This window comes from Manihot esculenta, chromosome 17, assembly GCF_001659605.2.
Source record: "Manihot esculenta cultivar AM560-2 chromosome 17, M.esculenta_v8, whole genome shotgun sequence".
Classification (NCBI taxonomy): Eukaryota; Viridiplantae; Streptophyta; class Magnoliopsida; order Malpighiales; family Euphorbiaceae; genus Manihot; species Manihot esculenta.
The window spans coordinates 30,400,394-30,423,709 of record NC_035177.2 but is presented as its reverse complement, the minus strand read 5'-3'; the positions used below and the strand labels follow the sequence as shown (position 1 = coordinate 30,423,709).

Here is a 23,316-nt window from a genome sequence, read left to right as displayed (position 1 = left end):
TTTTTTAGACTGAAAAGAAACTGATCATTACGCATAAGCAGCTGAGGACTCCAACACTTGGCTCTCCCAATTTTTAATTTTTTAATTATATATATCATCGTCGTTTACACTTGTTATATATACGGTTGAAGTTGGTGAGCAAAGTCTCTGCAAACCAGGTTTTTTTATATAAGCTAAGCAAAATATTTAGAAAAAAGAGAGACAAGTGTCCTTGGCGATGCCTTGTAGCTAATCTTGAATGTGACATGCTATCCGTAGACCTATATATATATACTTTTTTTTTTTTAATTTATAATTTTTTCGCTTCCAAAAAAAAGAAAATTTTCAATAATTTAAATGCATGCATGTGTACAATTTCAAAGTTTATTTTATAATGATTTGATTTGATTTTATAATTATTTAATCAAAATAATTTAATTTAGAGAGATTTATAATTTAATATTTGAGTATTGCCATTATTAATAAATTAGTTCTTATATTTTTAGAAACCTATTAAAATATTTTTATGTTTTCTTTTTATCAACGAAATAGTCTTTCCGTTCTTTTTTTCGTTAAAATTAGATAAAGGAGAAGAGATAAAATTTTTAAAATCTAATTTTACTCTCAAATAAAATCCTTTATTTAATCATTTGATATTGTTATTATTAACAAGTTAGTCATTACATTTTTAAAAATATATTAAAACGTTTTTATCTTTTTTTATATTTATTAAAACATTCTTATAATTTCTTTTCATCAATAAAATAATTCCTATCTTTTTTCATATCTATTAAAATGTCTTTATCGTTTCTTTCCATCAACGAAATCGTCCCAACCTATATTTTTAAAAATCTATTAAAACGTTCTTATCATTTCTGTTTGTCAACAAAATAGTCCTCATCTTTTCTCACATCTATTAAAATGTCTTTATCATTTTTTTTGTCAACGAAATAGTCCCTATCTTTTCTTTTCTCCTCCTCCTCCTTTTCCTCCGAAAAAGAAGAAGAAGAAGAAAAAGGAGAAGAAGAAGAAGAAAAAGGAGAAGAAAAAGAAGAGAAAAGAAAAAAAAAGAAGAAGAAGAAGAAGAAGAAGGAGAAGAAGGAGAAGAGAAAGAAGAAGGAGAAGAAGGAGAAGAAGGAGAAGAAGGAGAAGAGAAAGAAGAAGAAGGAGAAGAAGAAGAAGAAGAAGAAAGAGAAGAAGGAGAAGGAGAAGAAAGAGAAGTAGAAGGAGAAGCAGCAGAAGGAGAAGAAGAAGGAGAAGAAGGAGAAGGAGAAGCAGCAGAAGGAGAAGAAGAAGGAGAGGAAGGAGAAGGAGAAGCAGGAGAAGGAGAAGCAGCAGAAGGAGAAGAAGAAAAAGAAGAAGAAGAAAAAGAAGAAGAAGAAGAAGAAGGAGAAGAAGGAGAAGGAGAAGGAGAAGGAGAAGGAGAAGGAGAAGGAGAAGAAGAAAGAGGAGGAAAATAATAGGGGGTAATTTAGTATTTTATTATATTTTTAACGGTAAAAATAGACGAAAAGACTATTTTGTTGACGGAGAGAAAAGATAAAAATGTTTTAATAGATTTCTAAAAATATAAGTACTGACTTATTAATAATAATAATATTCAGAGACTAAATTGTAAATTTCTCTATAAATTTAATTTTTATAAAAATTTAAATTTTTAATGTATTTAATTTAATATATTTTTAAATTAAATCGACCGGTGAGAGTGTCATAAAAAGCAGCACCCAACACGCGAAGGTCCATAGGTTTTTGAAATGGCTGCTGTCTCAATACGCTTCTTTTCTCACTTATGACGATTCATTACAACTGACTTATCATCAACTCCGCTAAATTTAATTTTTATCTGTAATTTCTTATCCGATCACGCAAATATATTTTATAGAAATTTAACTTTTATAACAATAATAATATTATTAATAAAAATTTTGATGAACAATAAATTCTTTTAATATTTCATACTGATATTATAATAAGAAAAAATATATAGTTAGTATGAAATTATTAAAAAATTAAATTTAATTATTTTTAATCATGTGACAAAATAAATTTAAAAATTATTATTTAAGTTTTTAACAAAAGAAAATCTTACATTTATGTTTTTTTTAATTAAAATTGAGATAAGAGATGCGGAGAGCTCTCAATTAGCTAATGCTGTCAGGCTAACGTAGCAAAACTGACGGGATCGTGTCAAGGAATGATTGGATTTCAGAATCTCCAATGGCCACGTGGCAAAAGAGGGGATAATGGTCCGCTACTTGGCCGTTAACCTCTAACGTTAATAAGTTCGAGGTTGCTTTCGTTGCAGATGTAGGTGGCAGCCAATTAAGGGCCGTTGAAAATGAGAGCGCGTCAGCGCGAGTGCGGCAAATAATCTGTTCTGGCTCACCACCACGCTCTAGTAGATGAACGAAGATCCAATAAATTAAATAATTTATAAAATTATTGTTAATAATTTATTTTTAAAAAATTAAAACTATTTTTTATAAGCAATTTCAATTTCAGTTTAGAATTCTTCTTCTCCCGCAACAGCAACATGAAGCGTACGGTTCACCTACTTTGACTTGTATACGATTTTCAGTACTTTATTTCTTAGTGAAAAAATGTTTTTTCACATTTCCTTTTTTTTTTTTTTTACATACGTTATAAATGAATAAAATTAGTATATTCAATCATCTTTAATATTGCTCGGTCTTGCATACTTTTAATGTGCATTAACTAAATATAAAATAATTTACATGATAAATCTATTTCACATGTTTTTTTTATTGTTCAATGGCTGTTGAGTTATGGAGATTTGCTGATTTTTTTACTGTTGTTGTTTTTTCCATATTTATAAATTTCTTTATTCATATTTATAATACTTTGGCAGAGAAAGGACAACATGTATGACTATACATGCATGGAAGTTATGGCATGCCAGGAATGAAAGATTGTGGGTCAATAAAGTTTTGTCACCTAGTGAGGTTCATTATGCTGCTAATTCCTATTTTATTGATTATGTGGCTTCACTTGTGGCTCAGCCAAAGACGTTATCCCACCCATCTGTTTCTCGTGTGCTCCTTTTGGTTGAGGCTACCACTCTTAAAGTTAATTGGATTGCATTCATTGATTGTGCAGTCTTTGCTAGTGCTGATTTGTTCGGTTTTGCAGCAGTATTTGAGGACTTGGAAAGCTTCTTTTCCATTGCAATTTCGGGTTTCTATAAGGGGGGTGGGCAACCTGTTATTGCTGAAATTTTGGCATTGCGTCAATGTTTATCTTATGCTAGAGATTGTTTTCTTCAGACTGGTTGTATTTTTACGGATAACCAATCCTTAACCTTGGCTATTCGCTCTCCTCTGGATGACTTTTCGGAGTTTGGATTAGTTGTTTCTGATTGTAAGGATGCTATGCGGTCTCATGGTAACATTCATGTTCGTTGGGTACGGCGTTCAGAAAATAGAGCCGCCCATTTATTAACTAGAGAGTCTATTCATCATGGTAAATTCAAAATTTGGATTGACATTCTTGATTGTCTCTTGAATTATTATTCTACAAGATAAATAAAGTTTTTCTTGATTCAAAAAAAATAATAATAATTTACATCTCTTGATAATCTTATTACATATAAGACAGAATTTGACAAGCTCGATAAAACTTTGTTCCTTAATCTCTAAGCTTAGTGCAGGCATGAGCTACCATGCAAAAGTAAAGCAACATTTACCTTTAACAAATTTTCAAAAATCCAACTGAATTATTACATGATTATACATGATTTTATTAATAGAATGTTTTGATTTATTTTCCTCGAAAGAGACAGAGGCTAAAGTGGGAGATCGTTGAATTAGCTTTAGAAGTGAGGTTGCTGTCACTGGTATTCATGTTTGCCACCATTTTTAAAGCTTGCTCTAATGATATGAAGCTATGATCTGTATGCATCCACCATCATAATTACGATTCAAATTATTTGTCGTCTTCCATATATGAAATCATTAACAAGTGCTACGTAATATTCAAGAACATTTCTACATGCATGGAAGTTTCCAGAACTTGTAAAATTATGGCAGTCTGCAGTAAAGGAGAGGTGGCCGTGGCCAGCTTAAGCTCTTTCTGAATGCAAGTGAATGCTGTCTGAAAATAAAATCACAGGTTACTATTCACGTATATTATGGAGCCAACCACCAAATAAACCTAACTGCGATTTGCAATTTATCAAACTAACTACGTAAGGCAATTTAACAAAAACAATAGACTAAAAACGACGTCGTAAAAATAGTCCGTGGCATGCATGAATTTGGACACAGAAAAGTCAAAATGTTCACATACGGGTCAACAATGGTAAAAAAAAAATATATTATATAATTATATATATTCTCCAAAAAGAAAATCATAAAATATGTGTGTGTATACAAAAATGTTATATGAGCGTGTAAAGCCTAAACCCCTGCAAAAAAAGGGCCAGTCCACCATAACTTAATTTAGCTTCCTTGTTACCGGCACACCCAGTTTCCCGCTTTGTAATGATTACGTCTTCAGCACGCCACGTGTTGCCTTACCACACCCTTAGATCACCAATCACTCTTCAATCCTCTCATATATAATACGCGTTCACCCCTCTCTAGCCTGTCAGCTCTCCACCACCAAAACCTTCTTTCAATACAAAATCTTTCTCGTCAAGTTGCAGCTTCTTGAACTGCGAATTCTATTGTTTTGTGGTGTATATGAAACACTTAGCAAGTGGCACCATGCTTGCAGAGCGTAGAGGTCTTAGCCGACCAAAGCTTGGTGCTCTCTTGCACTACGACCCTGCAATCTTTGTCTTTCACAACCATGAAGATGATGACTCCAACCATAAGGGTACTCTCAGTCCAGCATCTCTTGCAAGCCCTAGAGATCATAATATCAACTCACCCACAAGTGGTGAGGTAGACTCTCCTTATCCGATGTCTCCATGGAGCCAGCTATCTCCTTATGCTAAATCTCCGTGGCTAATACCATCTCCAATAATCAACCATAATCTCGGGAATCATGGCCTTATTGGATCCATCGTACGCGAAGATGGTCATGTCTATTCTTTAGCTGCTTGTGGTGACTTGCTGTACACTGGCTCAGACAGCAAGAACATACGCGTATGGAGGAATATGAAGGAGTTCGCGGGTTTCAAATCCAATAGTGGCTTAGTTAAGGCCATTGTTTTATTAGGGGACAAGATTTTCTCCGGTCATCAAGATGGGAAGATCAGAATCTGGAAGACATCTCCCAAAAACCCTAGTGTCCACAAACGAATTGGCAGCTTACCTACTTTTAAAGAATCCATTAAAAAATCATTCAACCCCCAAAACTACGTAGAAGCACGTAGACACCGCAATGTTCTACGCATCAAGCATTTCGATGCTGTGTCTTGCCTGAGTTTGAACGAAGAGCAAGGTTTATTATACTCAGGATCGTGGGATAAAACATTGAAAGTCTGGCGGATTTCAGATTATAAGTGCATGGAATCTATCAAAGCACACGACGACGCGATAAATTCAGTGGCGGCGGGGTTCGATTCATTAGTATTTACAGGTTCGGCGGATGGAACGATTAAAGTATGGAGGAGGGAGATGGAAGGAAGAGGAACCAAGCATTTCTTGGTGCAGACACTGATACAACAAGAAAACGCTGTGACAGCCTTGGCAATAAATCAAGAATCCTCCGTGCTCTACTGTGGTTCCTCCGACGGGTTGGTGACATTCTGGGAATATGAAAAGCACTTATCGCACGGCGGCGTCCTCCGGGGCCATAAAACGGCTGTCCTGTGTTTGACAACAGCCGGTAATTTGGTGTTCAGTGGATCCGCCGATAAAAGCATATGTGTATGGAGGAGAGAGCCAGGTGGGGCACACATATGCTTGTCGGTTTTAACAGGTCACAGTGGGCCAGTGAAGTGCTTAGCCGTTGAAGAGGATCAAGATTCCGATAAGGGAGATCAACGGTGGATATTATACAGCGGGAGCTTAGACAAATCCATTAGAGTGTGGCGCGTGTCAGAGGAAGCTTACCAGTACAAATACAACTACCATTACCAATCACCCAAGTCCCAGGCCAAGCCACTATGCCTCACCGCCGACCACCAACAAAGGTCATAATAGAGGTTCAAAACGCGAGGTGAATGGACGTGAAGATCACGCGGAGCCACAGGAAGAGCCTAGTGATTGAGTAAGGTGGGTCCTATACGACTGGTGAATAATGAAACAGGACCACCACTTGATTGTAAGATATTGCCAAGAGTAGCATTACTTTGAAAATGGGTTTCCTCTTGTAAGAAGCAACGTGGACATTATCTTGTGTGTCTTCTTACCAAAATGTATAATTTGTTGGTTTTTGGACACTAAGCAAAATTTAGGAGGACGCTCAGGAGCGAAGTTCCTTATTATAGTCTATAGGAAGATCTATGGTAAATCAACAACCAACCAAAAATAGCTATCCTTGTTTGGTGTGAAAGTTTGTTTTGTACATTTTTTTTCTTGTGGGCTTGCATTATTGTTGAGAAGTGTACAAATTTTCTATAATAATATGCCATTAATTTCAGTTAATTAATATAAGTAGACGTTGATTCATTACTGTAGATGTGAATCTTTTTCTCGTCCTTGCATGTAAAGAAGGTAACAGCACTACTGAAGTTATAGGGTGTCCACAGAAATAGGAATATGACTTTTCTTTAGCAAAGGAAGAATCAAAATCTGATTGCTTGCATGGAGACGCTGATTATATGAAGAAAATAAAAATCAGCAGAGTTATTACAATCCACATGCTTAGCTTTTGATGTGGTGGTGCACTAAAAACCAGATGGGATAGTTATGTAGTTGCAAGTGAAAATGTAGTAGAAGTTGCCTGCGACTGAAGCAAATCAGAAAATGAAACAAGAGGCAGCTAACAGTGACAACGTTACAGATATGTGTTGGGTTGACGTTTACATAACGAGCTTGGCAGAAGAAAACGTTCAGCAGTCCATGTGTGAAATTGGTCGAGCCAGGTAGATTTGGCTCATTTCAATTAGAATTGTTTTTCTTTTTAATGTATATTCAACTTAAGCATATAATTTATCAAACAGCGGGTGGTGGGCTGGTCACCTACGTTCAGGCTTTAGATTGTAAACGTTTATGGGCTTCAACCGCAAATTCCAACGTCTATCTAAATCTAAATATATACACAACGCATAAATACTAAAAAGTTTTATATATATCGCTGTGTGGTGTCTTTTAAAATTATTTATTTTTAACATTATTATGTGGAATTTATTTATTTTTTTTATATTTTTTCATCTTTCCTTGTGTTAAGTGAATGATTGACTTTTTTTCTTTGCATAACAATTAGCTAATTAAACACATGCAATAAATTGCAAAGAGCATTATACACATGCAATAAACAAGCGGCTCTAATTTTTTATGCTACTAGAGATAATAAATTGCAAAGAACATTATACACTGTAGCAAAATCAGTTTCACATGCAATAAATTGAAAATCTATAATATATTCTATTTGAACAAATGTCAGCAAAACACGTGACTCTTTTGCCCGCAGTACCATATACAATCCTGCACGTATTATTTCTAGCTGCAATAATAGTAGGAAAAAACTTATTCAACCATACCATATCTGAAACAGCCGGGCCCGAACTGACCAAAATAACTTTTGAACCCACTTTTCACTCGGCCCAAAATGGTTAACCCAAGTTATTTAGTAGTTTCGTGCTAGCTATTATATACAAATTCAATTTCTCATTCTCTGCCGATATGGGACAGATTTGCGCCGCAAATCCGCCAAGCTAGCAGCTCAAGCTGCTGACCATTACACTCGGTCCCGCTAAATTTTGCGACGTTCTCGTCGCAACTGAATCCATTACAATTGCTAACCAGGACCGGACCCTTGGGTATTGTGGTTCGCTAGTACCTCGGGTCGCTCCACCTCGTCTCTCACGGGTAGCCCTTTCCTCGCAGGCCCACTAGCTCCGCACAATTTTTCTGACCCAGGGTGGCTCTGATACCAATTGAAACAGCCGGATCCGAACTGGCCCAAATAACTTTTGAACCCACTTTCCACTTGGCCCAAAATGGTTAACCCAAGTTATTTAGTAGTTTCATGCTAGCTATTATATACAAATTCAATTTCTCATTCTCTGTCGGGACAGATTTGCGCCGCAAATCCGCCAAACTAGCAGCTCAAGCTGCTGACCGTTACAATATCACTATTTCTAGCACACGTGCCTCTCCTGCCACATGGTCAGATTTATAACTACAAGAGCTAATGAGTAAAATTACATGAACATGTGGGTACCAAAAGAAAATATATTTCAAAATTTCTGATGAAAATTGACAATAGAAGATTTGAAGTTATGCAAAACACCTCGTCGAACCAAAATAAGAGAGACTGCTAGGGTATCGTGAAGAACTCGCCAGAAGAAAATTTATAATTTTGGAGAGATCTGAAGAGATCATATACGTTACACATATTTGGATGAATACTAGAGGAAGAGGAAAGCGCAGATATCAACTGTTTGAGCAGATGAGCTACACATGAGCTGTTTATAACCAAATCCTATATTGTATTGTATTGACCATTATACCAAAGAAAAATGGTAAATATGATTAAATTAAAATTTTGAATCTAAACAAAAATGTTTTGAAAATAAAAAATTAGAGGGTAATAAAAAAAAATCAAATGTTTACAATAATTTACATTTATATCCAACACTTAACATCTTAGATAATAAAATCAAACTTTTCAATTTTAGTACACTTATAATCAAGAGAATTAATTCCAATTTAGAAAAATTAATAGTAAATTATAATATATTCTTTAAAATTCTATTTGATTAATAAAATAATTGTTAAATACATATTTTATTATAGCAATATCATTTTTTTATTAATCTCATTATTTATCTATTTTCACTTTTATATAATATCATAAATTATTATAAAAATTTCATATATGAAAAAAAACTTTACAATCTAAAATATATAATATTTTATTTTATTTAAAATATTATTAATAGAAAATAAATTTTTTTAAATATAAAAAATATACACATAATTTATAATATAATATTTGAATATATATTATTTATATATAATATTTTTTTAATATGATTTTATTTGTAATATATATTTATAATATATTTAATATTATATATAATAAATATAAGATATATTTAATTTTAATATAAAATTTAAATTAAAGGATTATATATTTTATTAATAATATAAAACTTTAAAGACTATATTATAATTTATTATTAACCTTTTCAAATTTAATTTAATCATCTTGGTTATAATTATGATAAATTAAAAAAATTTAATTTTATCATTCAAAATTTAAAGTGTTGAATATAAATGTGAATTATTGTAAAGATTTGAATTTTTTTATTCTATCCTTAAAATTAAAGTATCAAAATTAAGTTTTGTTTTTTATATATATATATAAAACTTTGTTTAGTACTGAGATAATTTTGCTTGATAGAAGTATTAATAAGGGTTTTTCAATTTAATTTATACCATTAGCAATTTATATTTATACAATTAACATTAAGAAAACAAAATATGTAATTAATATTTTAAATGGCTTATTGTAGGTAAATTATAAGTATGCTAGAGAAATTTTGCTTAATTAATCCAATTGAGAGAGAAAGCCAGATAAAAGTTAATTTAATAATATTCGATGACTATTTAAAAAATCAAATAAATTTATGAAAGTCTCGAGTCTCTCGAAAAAGAAAGAAAAAGGAAAAAGGAAAAAGAAATCGGTGAGAAAAGTATTTGCAGTGATAGTCGGTCCACTGAGAATTGGGTTTTTGAGTCTTTGTTTTTGCATCTATTAGTGCAGATTTTTTGTCTGGTTGGTTTCGGCTTTCCCCTGCCTTCAGGCAGGAGAGGGTTGTTTGCTGAATATTTGGTTTTGCCTTCCTTGCTCTCACTCGAATTTCTCGCCTTCTTAGAGCGGTGAATTTCGTTTTTGTTTTCTTTTTATTGCTTTGTTCGTTTTTGCAGGGTTGTTTGCTGGGTTTTTAGTTTTTGCAGGTTTTGAAGGAGCTCTTTGACTCTGAAACGCATACATTTCGGGAGAGCACTGCTGCGCCTGGTCTGAATAGAGGTGGGCAATATTTAATTTAAATTGATAAAATCAATTCAACTTAATTAATTTAAAATTTTAATTTAATATTTTATTTATTTTGATTCGATTTATTTTTTAATTTAAAAAAATTTCAGTTATTTTAATTCGATTTAATTTTAATAAAAAAAATTAAAATAATCAAATCGAATTGATTACTAATAATAATATATTATTTTTTATAATATAGAGAAATTATATTATATTAATATTAAAATATTTTAATTAAATTTTAAAATATTAAAAATAAAGTGTAAAAAATAAAAAATTTATTAAAAATTAAAATCGATCAAATTGAATTGAATCAAATTAAATCAGTTTAATTTGATTTAATTTTTAATTAAAATTAATTTAATTTAATTTTTATAAATATTAAAATTTTAATTTTTAATTTATTTCGTTCGGTTTGATTTTAAATCAATCCGACTCAACAGAATGCTTCACCTTACATTCGCCTCTCCCACGTAAACTGTGCTGTGTTCTCTTTCAGGGTGTGCGTTCACTTCTCTGATCGTCAAGGGTTTGTTGAGCTGCATATTTGTTGTTTGTTTTTCTTTTTCTTTTTTTTCTATTTGATATTGGTGGTGGATTTTGTTGGGTTAGCTCTATTGTGGGTGGTTGTTCATGTGACGACGCTGACAGTGGTGCTCTGCTCCCACGGTGCCAATTGTTTTCTTGTTACTATTTTTCTTGATTGCATGTTTGCCTTCTGAGTTTTATTGGTCTTCTGTCAGTTGTCGTTAAAATTGCTCCACCTATTACCATGTGGGGGCTTTAGCGCTAGAAGATTTTCCAGCGGTGGCCCTTCCCAACGGTGGCCTTTCGTTTTTGTTGTTTGGGATCTGTTTTGTTTGATTTAATTTGTGTGGTTTGATTTATAATTCTATTAATTTGAGTGGTTTATTTTGTTATTCAATTTTTAGTATTCTAATGATTTTTAAATATATTTATATGTAATTACGGTTTTAATTTGATAATACGTGCATTTTAAATTTTATTTTTTAAAAAGATTTGTATTTATATTTTACTTTTTAACTTTTATGTTTTTTATAATTTTTTACTGTCTTATTAATACGAACTTTTTTATATAAAAAAAATTATAAAAAAAAATCTAATTTAAAAAATATATAGTTATTATTATTATACACAACCCTCTATTCAATTTAGTTGATTTTTCTTTACTTTTTTATATCAGACCACACGTACTATCAGTTCAGTTTTAAATTGTATAAAATTAAATTTGATATATAGTTAAATAATTTTTTTTTTAAAGATAATTAGTCAAAAAGAATGTCGCTATAATTTTTAAACCAAATAAACTCTTCTAAAATTTCCAAGTCTTCCAATCGATTCATAGAAAAAATTAACAACCCTAGAAAAGTTTTTTTCTCCCTCTCCAACTTAACCCTTCAAACTCGCAATTCCTTTCTTTTCCAATTAATTTGTTGACTTCATAAAAAAGAACTTTATTATTTAATTTATATAATATAAAAAACTGATCAAGTTGATTTTTTAATTTTAAAAAATAAATTAATTTTTTTTAATTTTAAAAAATGTATTATTTAATATTTTATTAATTTTAATTGTCAAATCTTTTTTAATTTATTTTATATAAAAAAATGTATTAATTAATTTTTTATTTTTATAAAAATATCTATTAATTAATTTATTTTATTAATAATATTTTTACTATATAATTAAAATTAATGGATCAATTAATTAATTAAAAATATTTTAATATATTTTTCCAGTGTGAGGCGTCAACACGAGATCTTCCTTCTTTCTATTTTTAAGCAAATTCTTTTGACGGACTATGAGAAATTTAATTTCTTATACTTGACAGACACGTTGTCAAGTTGTTACTTTTCTTTGTGCTTGCAATCTTCTTTGGATCAAGAAACAATCCTGCGAAACAGAAGAAGCAATGGCTGGAAGGCCAGGGAAGAAAGGGACATGCGATCTCTGCTCCAAAGGAAATCGGTTTACTGAGAAAGAGATTTGCATCGTCTGCAGTGCAAAATACTGTTGTCATTGTGTTCTCAGAGCGATGGGTTCAATGCCACAAGGAAGAAAATGTGTTTCTTGCATAGGTCAGAGGATTGACGAGGCAAAGCGAAAGGACTTGGGTAAATGTTCTCGGATGCTGAAGCGACTATTGTGCGAAATTGAAGTTAAACAGATCATGAAATCTGAGAGATTATGCCAAGCAAATCAGCTGAACCCTGAGCTCGTTTATGTGAATTGCCAGGCTCTTTCTCAACAGGAGCTTTTCCTTTTGCAGACCTGCCCAAACCCACCAAGAGAACTCACACACGGACGCTACTGGTATGATAAATTTTCAGGCTTCTGGGGAAAGGTGAATACAGACTATTATTGAACTCTAGCTGTTTGCTTCTTTTTCTCTTTCAACTCTGTAGTGGATTCACTCATATTGTTTGGCTGAACAGGAAGGAAAGAAACCTTGCCAAATAATCAGTCCCAGTTTAGCTGTTGGGGGGCATCTGCAAACAAATGCAAGCAATGGAAACACAAACGTGTTGGTAAATAATCGTGAGATCACTAAAGTGGAGCTCCTGATGCTGCTGGTATCTTATTCTGGATATAATGAATTCAACTCAATTAATTTTTTTCTTTTTAGTTTTGGATGTTGAATTTCATCAAACACCTACAAAAGATAAGAAGCCATTCCATTGATTTGTGTTTTGCAGTTAGCAGGAGTGAAATGTGAAGGAGAAACTCACCTTTGGGTTAATGCAGATGGGTCCTATCAGGAAGAGGGATCAAGTGCTATAAAGGAAAATATATGGATAAAGGTATTATCTATATTATATTATGTAAAATAGCAGGCCTATTAATTTTAGTTACCATCTTCATGTTCATTTCCTACATCAATTAATCTTGGTGATGGTTTGTTGCAGACAAGAGTAGGAAAGCTAGTTCGTGCCATCTTGTCTTTGCCAAGTGCTCCTCTTGAGCGAGTTACTGGGAAAAATGTGGGTATGGAACTTGAGCATGGACTTTACAGTCCTCTTCTAGTTGGCAGTGGTTTCTCGGGCACTGAACCTGATCAGCCTGCTTGACAACATTAATTTCCAGTTTCACTTGTATTTTCTTCTGTCCAATTGAAGTTAAAGTCTATGCTAAGTCAAAGATTGTTCATCTAAATAAAGAAGAGAAAAAATTGAGGGAAAGAAAAGGTATATTTTACAAAAAGGATGTAACATTATGTTGTACAATATTTATTGCTGCTTTTCTCTGTCTTGAGTCTGGACAAATGGGAAATTGAAACTTGATTGTTTATACATATGCAATTCAAGGAAAGAGTTCGATAAAAAAAAAAAAAAAAATTCAAGGAAAGACCTGAAAGTAAATATATTTGAAAGAAAGACTGAATGCTGTGGAAATTGGCAATTGAAGACCACAGCAGGTTCTTATTGAATAAGCAAACGACTTGAAAAAAAATTATTAATTGCCTGATTAGCAAAACCGGCCTTGGGGCAAACGGCCATTCCATTGGTCAAACAAAATTTCATGCTATATGTAAAGCTATTTAACTTCATATATTTAATTAGTAATTTTTACAAAATTGAATTTTTTTAATTAATTTACTTGTTTAAAATATAGGAACTTGTAAAATTCATTGACAAGCAAAACTGTGAAAGGAAAACTGCAATCTGTAGTCCTTCTTATTTATTGCCACTGTTAAATTTCTCCAGAATCCTTCTGGTGCTAGTTCTAAGAAGGAAACCCATTTCCAAATTTACCAAATTCATTCCATTTTGATCCATCTCCATGAATGCGATTGCAATATAATTTTGTGGGTTAAACATTTTAGTCAGAAAAAAAAACATAAAACAAAACATTTTGCATTGATAAACATATACAATACATGGGCACTAATTTATTTACATAATAGGGTTTGATGTGTTTATCAAGAAGGAGCAAACCTGTCCATAAGCATGAAAACTGTGGACTCGGAAATATTAGTTTCTCTCTTAAACACTTTGCTCTCTTTCCCAGCTTCCTTATCCTCTTCAGCTACTACTGCTCCTTTGGCTTTTGACAAGCTTATTAATGGCTTCCTTTGTCTGACCTTCTCTTTAAGCTTAGCTAGCTCAGTCACCCATATCTCCACTACTGCAGACATTTTTGCTCAGATGAACCTATACTCAATTCTCTTCTTCTTCTTCTAAAGCGCTTTTGCTTTTGTTCAATATGAGAATGAGCCAGAAGCTAGCTAGCCAGGGGTTTTTATAGAGGAATTGAGCAAAACCATTGGCAGGTGCAGCCATCGTGTGGCAGTTGGTTATGAAAGGGGACCAAAGAAAACCACTTGTGGTTGCTCACAGAAACAGTTTAAAAAAGGGAGCATTAGTCTTATGGATATTCCATGGGAGTACTGGTGGCTATAAAAATCTTCATGGGTGACATATTGGAGTGTGGCTGCTCATACCCAACTATATTGAGGAAATAACACGTGTCGAAGGTTCCATAAAATGATCAAATACAGTGGGCGTCCCATAGGATCTCAATTTGGGCTGCTTTCAAAGCTCGTGGTTTCGTAGGTGCCGTTTTTATATATTTTAAAGCGTAGATATTCATTGACACATAAGACAGTTTGGCCGAGTGGTCTAAGGCGCCAGATTTAGGCTCTGGTCCGAAAGGGCGTGGGTTCAAATCCCACAGCTGTCATTATTTTTGCCTTAAAAAAAAAAAAAAACACAAAATTCACTTCAAAATCCTTTGGAATTAAATTTCAAAGTCATCTTCAACAGCACTAATTTGAGGAAAAATAACGTATATTTCAAAATTTTGTGATAATAACTAAGAGAAATAGAGTCTCTCTTCTAGTATAGAAGAGAGAGTTCTCCCTCATTTCTATATTATTTTCATTGTGAGATAAAAAGGTCTTGTTTAGTATCGATGTTATGGTGTCCCAAACCCTTCTAAGCAGCGACATTCTCCGTCTCTATTCAAATATAGATTTTCTTTTTTCTCAATTTTGGGTGGGACTATCATTTAATTTTAATTCCTTTTGTTTTATGAGCATATTGAGTTAATGTGGAAAATGTTGTTTTCCATGTTATGATTTTTTTAAAATCATGGATGTATTTTTTTATGATTATAGAATTGGAAGTTTTCTAAATCGAGCACGTTGGTCTCTCTTTAATCGAAGAAAGGTAGACAAGTAGTGGCAAGAAGTTCTTACTTGCATAGCACACCATCACAGTCCTCCTTGGAAACTTCTGTGATTTAAGAAAGAGATTATTTAAGATTCATATTTGTCTTTTTATAGTGGCGAATCTCCTTCTTTTCTTAAATGTAGTTGCATGTGCTTTATTAGAGTATTTTCCTTAATATCTTTTTCTATGAATCGCACAGAAGATTGTATAGCCTTTCTCCTATGAGTTTTATTTGATCTCTAATAGTTTAAAAAGACTACTTTTAGAGGATCTTGAGTCTGAAGCAACACTTCATTGTTGATAGCGGCATCAACAGAGAAATTGAATCACAAACTGAAACCATATTCAAACCCACGTCCCTTGCTCTAGGTCTAGGGTTTTCATTGATATGAGCTTTTTTTTTTCTCTATTTCTTTTTTAATGGATCTATATCTTTAGTGATGATTTTTCTATGAGTTCATAATGTATCCGACTTTTATCTTGTTTTATGGATGAATATTTTATCTTAAAAAAAAAAACTATAAGAAATAATTTCTCTTGTTTTGTTACTTTATATCAAATCAATAATTTTATTATTTATTTATTTTTAAAAGACAATTAAACCATAATAAAGAATAAAAATTATTATTTTTATTAAAAGATTTTAAATTTTATTAAGTTGAAATGAATATAAATATAAATAATTATGTGAATATGATAGAGTTACATTTATATCGACTAAAATTCAAAAGTATTAAACATTCACATAAAACAGTAAGAAAATTCTTTCTCTTATCTGTGAATAAAATAGCTCGTTATAACGATTTATCGTTAAAGTAGGATTTTTTTTTAATTTTTACTAAATGTAAAAGTAAATGTATTTTTGTAAAGTCTGGAAGTAAAGAGAACAGAGAAGTTAAATAAAACAAATCCAAAACTACAAATTAAACTCAATCCAGACCACAATTCAGGAAATTAAACCATAAGAAGAAACTAAATCCGATAAATCAATCAAATCCATAGACACCAACAAGTGAAGTGGCAAGAGGAGACAAAAAAAACAGCTATGGAAAAAACCAAGGATCACACCTTCAACACAGTTGAATACTCACCTCCACCTTAGCCGATTAAGAGCACTCACACTATTGAGAGGAGATAACGACAGAGCTCTCGACAATCTCACTTGGATGCATGGTTCACCGGACATGGTGGTGGCAATCTCGAGTTGCCATCATCAGTGCATGCAAGTCCTCTTACGGACAAAAAACAAATCCTCAATCTCTACCATATAGGTTGCAAATTAAAGTATCGGCAACCCTTCCCAGAGAAAGGAGAATCCTTCCTCGATGGCGAAAGAAAATTTAAAAATACACATAAAAAGAAATCAAATAAAACTCAAAGGAACATAACAAAATAGACACTATCGCTCTCTTCTCTCTAACAAATTCTCTTCTTTAGAAATTTTTATATATTCATTTAGGCTCGATTATTTTTCAAAAATAAATTTATATAAATATTTTTTTGTATAATAATAATAATAATTTATTTTTATTATTTAATTATAATATTGAAAAAAATGTTAAATTTTTATATAAAATATTTAATAATAGTAATAAGATTATTCAAATCCAAAAACAAAAGTAATTTTTTTTTATAAAAAAATTAACCTTCATCGCAAAAAATTTATTAGCAATTAATTTTTACGAGCGTCTAAAACGTAAAAAAAGGGAAAAATTTAGCTGAATAAAGCAAAGGCAAAAGCAGAATGAAATAAAAAAATAAAAAAAAACAGAAGCCAAAATCGACATCACATAGGATGAAGTCAATTTTATTCTACTGTTCAAAGTTAAAACTCAACGTATTTATATAGATTTCAAGGTAGCTACCAAGTACAACTCCATTAGAAAGTTTAGGATCCGTTTACAAAGAGCAGAACAGAAGAACAAAGGAAAGATGGGTCTGAAGAATCCTCATCAAGCACTGAAGCAGTCCACAAGCATAGAAAGTGCAGCCTCAGAATATGGCAAGCCAGGTGATTTCACTCGCATGCCTCGAACAAAAGTAGCCAATGACTCAGCCAGGGTGGCTCCCTCTGATCGAGCCAGTTTGCTAGACTCGGAAGTAGCGGTAGGGCTCGAGTTGCCTGACCAGAGGGTCTGACCTTTTTCACGTAGCTTGGCAAGCTCAGCAGTCCAGATATCCACAAGCCCAGACATGACTTCTTCTTCCTTTGACGCCTGAAACAGACAAGGAAAGTGACAATAAAAGCAAAAGGACCTTGAGTGCTTTTTTTTTTTTTTGGGAACAAAGAAGCTTTGGGTGTTTGATACTTTGGAGTTGTGACAGACTTATATAGAAAGGTTTTAAAGGTGGGTTTATGGTTTAGACAAAGGAGCAGATAAGGATGTTATAATAATAATAATCTGTCAACGTTGTGGTCGAATTTATCTGTCCACAAGGAAGGAATCTGAGTGTCTCAATACCGCAGGCGCAGGTAGCTTGGAGTCGGTGGTTATCGCAATATAGTAGGCATTAGAGCACTTGGGATTGCATACAATACAATTTCCTAATAAATAATTCGGGTACCTCAACTACAGGGATTATGAATTATGGATTTATTTTCAAGTCTAAACAACAGTACGTTCGTTATTTCCAATGAAACAAACGACAAAAAGAAGTACGTCATCAAACATTGGATAAACAACTCTCATACAGCAAGATCTGGGGTTTTCATTAGTTTTCTTTTTCCTCTTCTTCTTCATCAATGACTTTCATCTTTATATCCTCCTACATCTTCCCATATTTATCATTTCTCATTGTATTTCACCTAAGATTTTATCCACTCTAACTAGAAAATAGTTCCTAAAATGAAGTTGATTATAAGAACATAATCAGCAAGGACAACAACGAGTTAGAGCCATTGATTCCTGACCCATGAGATGAAGTAATGACTGATAATTGAGCGGAGGTTAACCCATTAATGATCTGGCTCACAGAGAAACACCCTTCAATTGTGAAGCATGCATCATGGGTTCATAATTTCAGGGAGATGATTTAAGGAATTATGAGTTAATTTTTTCATATCAGATTGTGATTGAATTCCTCCATTAGGCAAATTAAGAGGATTGATTTGCTTCATATTAAATTTTTCTGTGTACGGATCCTTCTTTGAAGTGGGAGATTCTCTTTGTGAGGTTTAAGAGTTCTATAATTTTGTATTTATTTAAAATTTAAAATTAATATTTTACTCATTAATCATTAGCTATTCCAAAATTTTTAAGCTAAAACTCTACGTATTTATATAGATCTCAAGATGGCTACTAACTATAACTTCATTAGAAAATTTAGAATCCATTTTTACAAAGAGCAGAACAGAGTTTCTTTTTTAAAAAAGAAAGATATGGGTTTGAAGAATCCTCATCAAGCACTGAAGCAATCAACAAGCATAGAAAGTGCAGCCTCAGAATATGGCAAGCCAGATGATTTGACTCGCATGCCCTGAACAAAAGCAGCCAATGACTCAGTCAGGGAGACTCCCTCTGATCGAGCCAGTTTGCCGGACTCAGAAGTAGTGGTAGAGCTCGAGTTGCTTGACCAGATGGTCTGATCTTTTTTACGTAGCTTGGCAAGGTCAGTAGCCCACATAAGCACAATCCCAGACATGACTTCTTCTTTTAACACCTGAACACAGACAAGGAAATTGATAATAAAAGCAAAAGGACCTTGGGTGCTTTTTTTTTTCTCTCTACTTTTTTGAGCAAAGAAGCTTTGAGTGTTTGATACCTCGGAGTTGTGAGAGACTTATATGGGAAAGTTTTAAAGGTGAGTTTATGGTTTAGACAAAGTGGAGCAGATAAGGATGTTACAATAATAATAATCTATGCTAATCCAGCGATGTGGTCGAACTGATCTTTCCACAGTGATGGAATCTGAGTGTCTCAATACCGCAGGCGCAGCTAGCTTGGAGCTAGTGGTTATCTCAATATAGCACGCAGCACTTGGTATTGCATATTTACAATTTCCTAATAAATAATTCAGGTACCACTGTGTTTAGACACCAATTCCAACCTAGTAGACGCCAGCTTGCAATTCAACTGTGTTTAGACACAAATTCCACATTAAAGTCAAAGACTTGTAAACCATTTGATGCAACTTTTTCCCGTCATCTTATATACAAACTTACCATGCTTCTGTATTGAGACATTTGGCCCTCTAAGTTGAACTACTTAACTGGACATAGAAAAATATTGTTTATCCAACGATCCCTCTTCTCCAACTCTTTTGTTAACATAAACCACGCAAGGAAAGATTGAAAACAAAGGACGTTTTGTCAAATTCTCAAACAATTCACACTTCTTTCATTCTCACATATCTTATAAGCAGCTTCCTGTTATAAATTCCCTTGTGTGTAATGATAGCTAAAACAATGCCCTTTTCCACACTCAAGAACAAATATGGCATCTCCCTAAACATTTATTGTTTTCCAATTGGCAAATATTATCAGAAGGATATTGGTTAGTACAGAATATTCACAAGGGATTACTCTGCATCTTTGTACAGTTACAAGGATGTTTCTGTTATTCTTTCATTGTTTAGTGGACCTGCAAAATATTTAGTGTCACGCTATTTTATTCCCGTTTGTCCTGTAACAGTTTGTTATGAGTTTGTTATTTCGTTTCCTATGTTTTTTTTTTATCATTGTTTTTACTATAAACAGAGCACTGTATGGTTCTTTTAGGAAAAAGAATGAAAAATTAAGTTCATTACTCTCTTCTTCTTGATTTCTATTTGCTTTGCATCCTCTGATTATTCTTGCTCATTTGTTATGGTATCAGAGCCTGGTTATCCTTTTGGAATTATGTTCTTTTGCGCTTTTGTTTTATTTCTTTCGCTATTTTGATTTTCTAATCTTCAATAAGCAGAAAACATTATTCCATCAATAGATAAAATGTTACAACTGGATAATCCTCATTTTTCATACTATCTTCATCATTCTGATAGTTATGCTTATGTGGTCATTACGCCTCAATTAACGTCTACTAATTATTTAGCATGGAGTAGATCTTTTCTCCTTGCTCTCTCTCTATACAGAATAAAACTGGATTTATAGATGGATTGATTCCTGCTAATTATTGGATGAGGTGTATAACTTAGTTATCCGAGAGGAATCTCAACGATTGAATATTCATGTCTCTAGAGATCCAATGATTGAAAACTCAGCTCTGTTCACACAGGCGAGTTATAGGAAGTAGGAATCTGATATGGTGTGCACTTACTGTAAGAAACCTAGTTATTTGAAGGAAAAATGCTACATGCTTGTTGGTTTTCCTTCGAATTTCAAGTTTAAAGGAGGAGGAGGAAGAGGAAGAGGATCTAGGATGGTGAATCAACTATCCTCAAATGTTGGTGTTGGATATAATGGTCCTTTCGAGAAAAATATTGGATTTGCAAATGAGGGACATCACCTAGCTGCTAGTTCTGACATCAGAACAAGCCCAACATTGGTTGTCTATGCTGAGCGTACATGATGTTGCTGCTACTAATCCTGCATTAACTACTTTCAAACCACCTGCACCTACAACCACCAGTTCTCCACCTATGATCAACTCCATCCAAACACAGTATTCCTCAGGTATACCACATAATTCTCTCAACCTTATTTGACATGCCTTTACTGCTCTACCTTTTAGTTTTACTAAGAATGATCATATCATAAATACGGGTGCTACGGACCATGTAGCTTGCTCACTTGATTCTTTTGTTTCTTTTAGTCCTGTCTCTAATGTATATATTTATTTGCCTACTAGTACTAAGGTTCTTGTTACTCATGTTGGTAGCGTCAAAGGACCGAACTTCAGGTCCTTTGCTTTGATCTTTGCTGCTGATTGTTGCTTCATCCAGGACCGAACTTCAGGGACAATGATTGGATCTGCTAAGACTCGGTCTGGATTATTTTTTCTTCAGCTTCAAGAGTCGGTTCCTTTACTTCCTTTTACCCAACATGTCAACTCTGCTACTACCATCAAAGCTTTTGATTTTTGGCATTTTAGGCGATGCCATATTGCTAATGATAGATTACAATATATATATAAACTTGATCAGAATGTTAAGCCATTACATGATATTTTTGAAATTTTCTCTTTGGCTAAACAACGAAAATTACCATTTTCTGTTCATGTAAAAGATAGTTCTATCCCTTTTGAATTGATACATATGGATATTTGGAGTCTTTATTCAAATTCATCTTTGACTAGTTACCATTATTTCCTTACAGTAGTTGATGATTTCAATAGAGTAACATGGACATTCTTAATGAAAAATAAATCTGAAATCTCACACCTTGTTCCAAAATTTCTTGCTTATGTTTAAACACAATTCTCCCGTAATATTCGATGCATCAGAATCGATAATGGACCCAAGTTTCAACTTGATAATTTCTTTGCTAATAATGGCATCACTCATCAGCTCAGCTGTGTTGAAACACCACGACAAAATGCTGTTGTAGAGAGGAAATATATCAGCATTTGTTGGTAGTAGCTAGATCTCTCATATTTCAAGCGTCTTTGCCTCTAAAGTTCTGAAGAGAAACTGTTTTGCCTCTAAAGTTCTGAAGAGAAACTGTTCTTATAGCCACTTATTTGATAAACAGAATACCTACCCCAATCTTGGATAATAGAAGCCCATATGAATTTTTCTTTAATAAAACTCCATACTACAATAGTTTATGAGTCTTTGGTTGCTTGTGTTTTGCATAGGACAAAATTTGTTTCATCAGGTACCCCTCCAATGTGAAAGGTTACAAACTCTATGATCTTGGCATTCATTCATTTTTTTGTCTCTCGGAATGTTGTGTTTCACGAGAAGTTTTTCCTTTTAAATCTAAGTCTGTCAGTCTTCCAAGGTTCTTCTTATTTAACACTTTTAAGTTCCGCAAAAAGTGAGCAAAATATCTATGATGATCCAACTTACATTGCACCACCACAAACCGTTTGTTATGGATTTGTTATTTCGTTTCCCATGTTTTTTTTTTATGGAGCACTTTTAGTTCTTTTGGAAAACAGAATGAAAAATTACTTCCATTGCTCTTTTCCTCTTGATTTCTATTTACTATGCATCCTCTGATTATTCTTGCTCATTTGTTAAATATAGCTCTAGCAGTCACAGGTTAAGCTTCACATAAAAAACCAGCGACAATACTAATCTCCGCAAACTGAAAAAAAATGCAACTTCACATAGCAAAGAACCTTATTAAGCCACTAGTAAAGTACTTTTAGCCTAACATGGAAAGCAATTGAACCAATTAACTCAGAGAACACATAAATAAAAGCAACCAAAACGCGATGCAAATAATATAAATTGGGGAAAATCCAGGTACCAAAACATTGAATTTCTCGGTTTCAAACTAAATTCAATCGTGTTTCATACAAAACATCAAACTTTTCTCATTTAGTATCCTTACAACACTCAAAGTATACCCCTAACGCTAAGAAATCCAAAAGAATACAATCATGGAGAATATAGAGACCCATAACAGTAACTCTCCTCAGGAAAAAGAAACAAAATTATAACTCTGAGCAGCTAACCTCTCGAGTCCAATAATTAAAAAGTAAAACCTCGAATTTATGATTCAAGCGACTACGACAGGCTGCTGCTTTGCAGGCTCGAGATTTTTCTTATTTTTTGATTTGTCGTCGCTGCCGATGAAGTCTTCGATGTTGTAAATGACAGTGATGTAGAGGGAGCAGCTAGGACACCGAGCGATTTCCTCGCCGAGGCGGAGATCTTCCTTGGTGATTTGAAATAGGTCGCCGCAAGGGCACGGGTAAGTGTATGATTTGAGCTCTTCGTTCCATTCCATGTCTTCTATCTCCACGTCGTCGTACGACATCGTCTCGGTGCCCTTCGGTTTCTTTCGGCGAAACAAATTCGGCGATGTCTCTGTATATTATTTGATTAGGGAAAGAAAGAATAAGAGCCGGCTATGAGATTTTATGGACCGGTTTGGTAGATTCGATTCGATTGTATTTTTGCCCACATGGATACGGGT

At 33.2% G+C, this 23,316-nt stretch overlaps 3 protein-coding genes and 1 non-coding gene across 4 annotated transcripts; 3 read left to right on the top strand and 1 right to left on the bottom strand.

The window, feature by feature from the left end:
* Positions 1-4,577: 4,577 nt before the first annotated feature.
* On the top strand, positions 4,578-6,537 carry LOC110604396 (protein JINGUBANG). Its single transcript, XM_021742546.2, has one exon. It carries the CDS (start codon positions 4,680-4,682, stop codon positions 6,084-6,086), a length of 1,407 nt encoding a protein of 468 aa, XP_021598238.1. The 5' UTR covers positions 4,578-4,679; the 3' UTR covers positions 6,087-6,537.
* A 3,147-nt stretch (positions 6,538-9,684) lies between these two features.
* LOC110604685 (extra-large guanine nucleotide-binding protein 1) lies at positions 9,685-13,425 on the top strand. Its single transcript, XM_021742953.2, has 5 exons — positions 9,685-10,089; positions 11,951-12,463; positions 12,555-12,692; positions 12,816-12,920; positions 13,026-13,425. Exons 2-5 carry the CDS (start codon positions 12,032-12,034, stop codon positions 13,185-13,187), a joined length of 837 nt encoding a protein of 278 aa, XP_021598645.1. The 5' UTR covers positions 9,685-10,089; positions 11,951-12,031; the 3' UTR covers positions 13,188-13,425.
* A 1,294-nt stretch (positions 13,426-14,719) lies between these two features.
* On the top strand, positions 14,720-14,799 carry TRNAL-UAG. The gene has a single exon. It is a non-coding gene; the product is annotated as a tRNA-Leu (tRNA).
* Positions 14,800-22,641: 7,842 nt separating this feature from the next.
* Positions 22,642-23,258, bottom strand: LOC110604433 (DPH3 homolog). The gene has a single exon (XM_021742590.2). The coding sequence runs from the start codon at positions 23,155-23,157 to the stop codon at positions 22,897-22,899; it is 261 nt and encodes an 86-aa protein (XP_021598282.1). The 5' UTR covers positions 23,158-23,258; the 3' UTR covers positions 22,642-22,896.
* Between the last annotated feature and the right edge of the window lie 58 nt (positions 23,259-23,316).

What these genes read in the sequence shown, in the direction of transcription:
- LOC110604433 (XM_021742590.2), bottom strand. Translation starts at nt 23,157, where the DNA reads ATGTCGTACGACGACGTGGAGATAGAAGACATGGAATGGAACGAAGAG.
- LOC110604396 (XM_021742546.2), top strand. Translation starts at nt 4,680, where the DNA reads ATGAAACACTTAGCAAGTGGCACCATGCTTGCAGAGCGTAGAGGTCTT.
- LOC110604685 (XM_021742953.2), top strand. Translation starts at nt 12,032, where the DNA reads ATGGCTGGAAGGCCAGGGAAGAAAGGGACATGCGATCTCTGCTCCAAA. An exon ending in TTTCAGGCTTCTGGGGAAAG is followed by an intron (nt 12,464 to 12,554) that starts GTGAATACAGAC and finishes TTGGCTGAACAG; the next exon opens with GAAGGAAAGAAACCTTGCCA. An exon ending in AGGAAAATATATGGATAAAG is followed by an intron (nt 12,921 to 13,025) that starts GTATTATCTATA and finishes GGTTTGTTGCAG; the next exon opens with ACAAGAGTAGGAAAGCTAGT.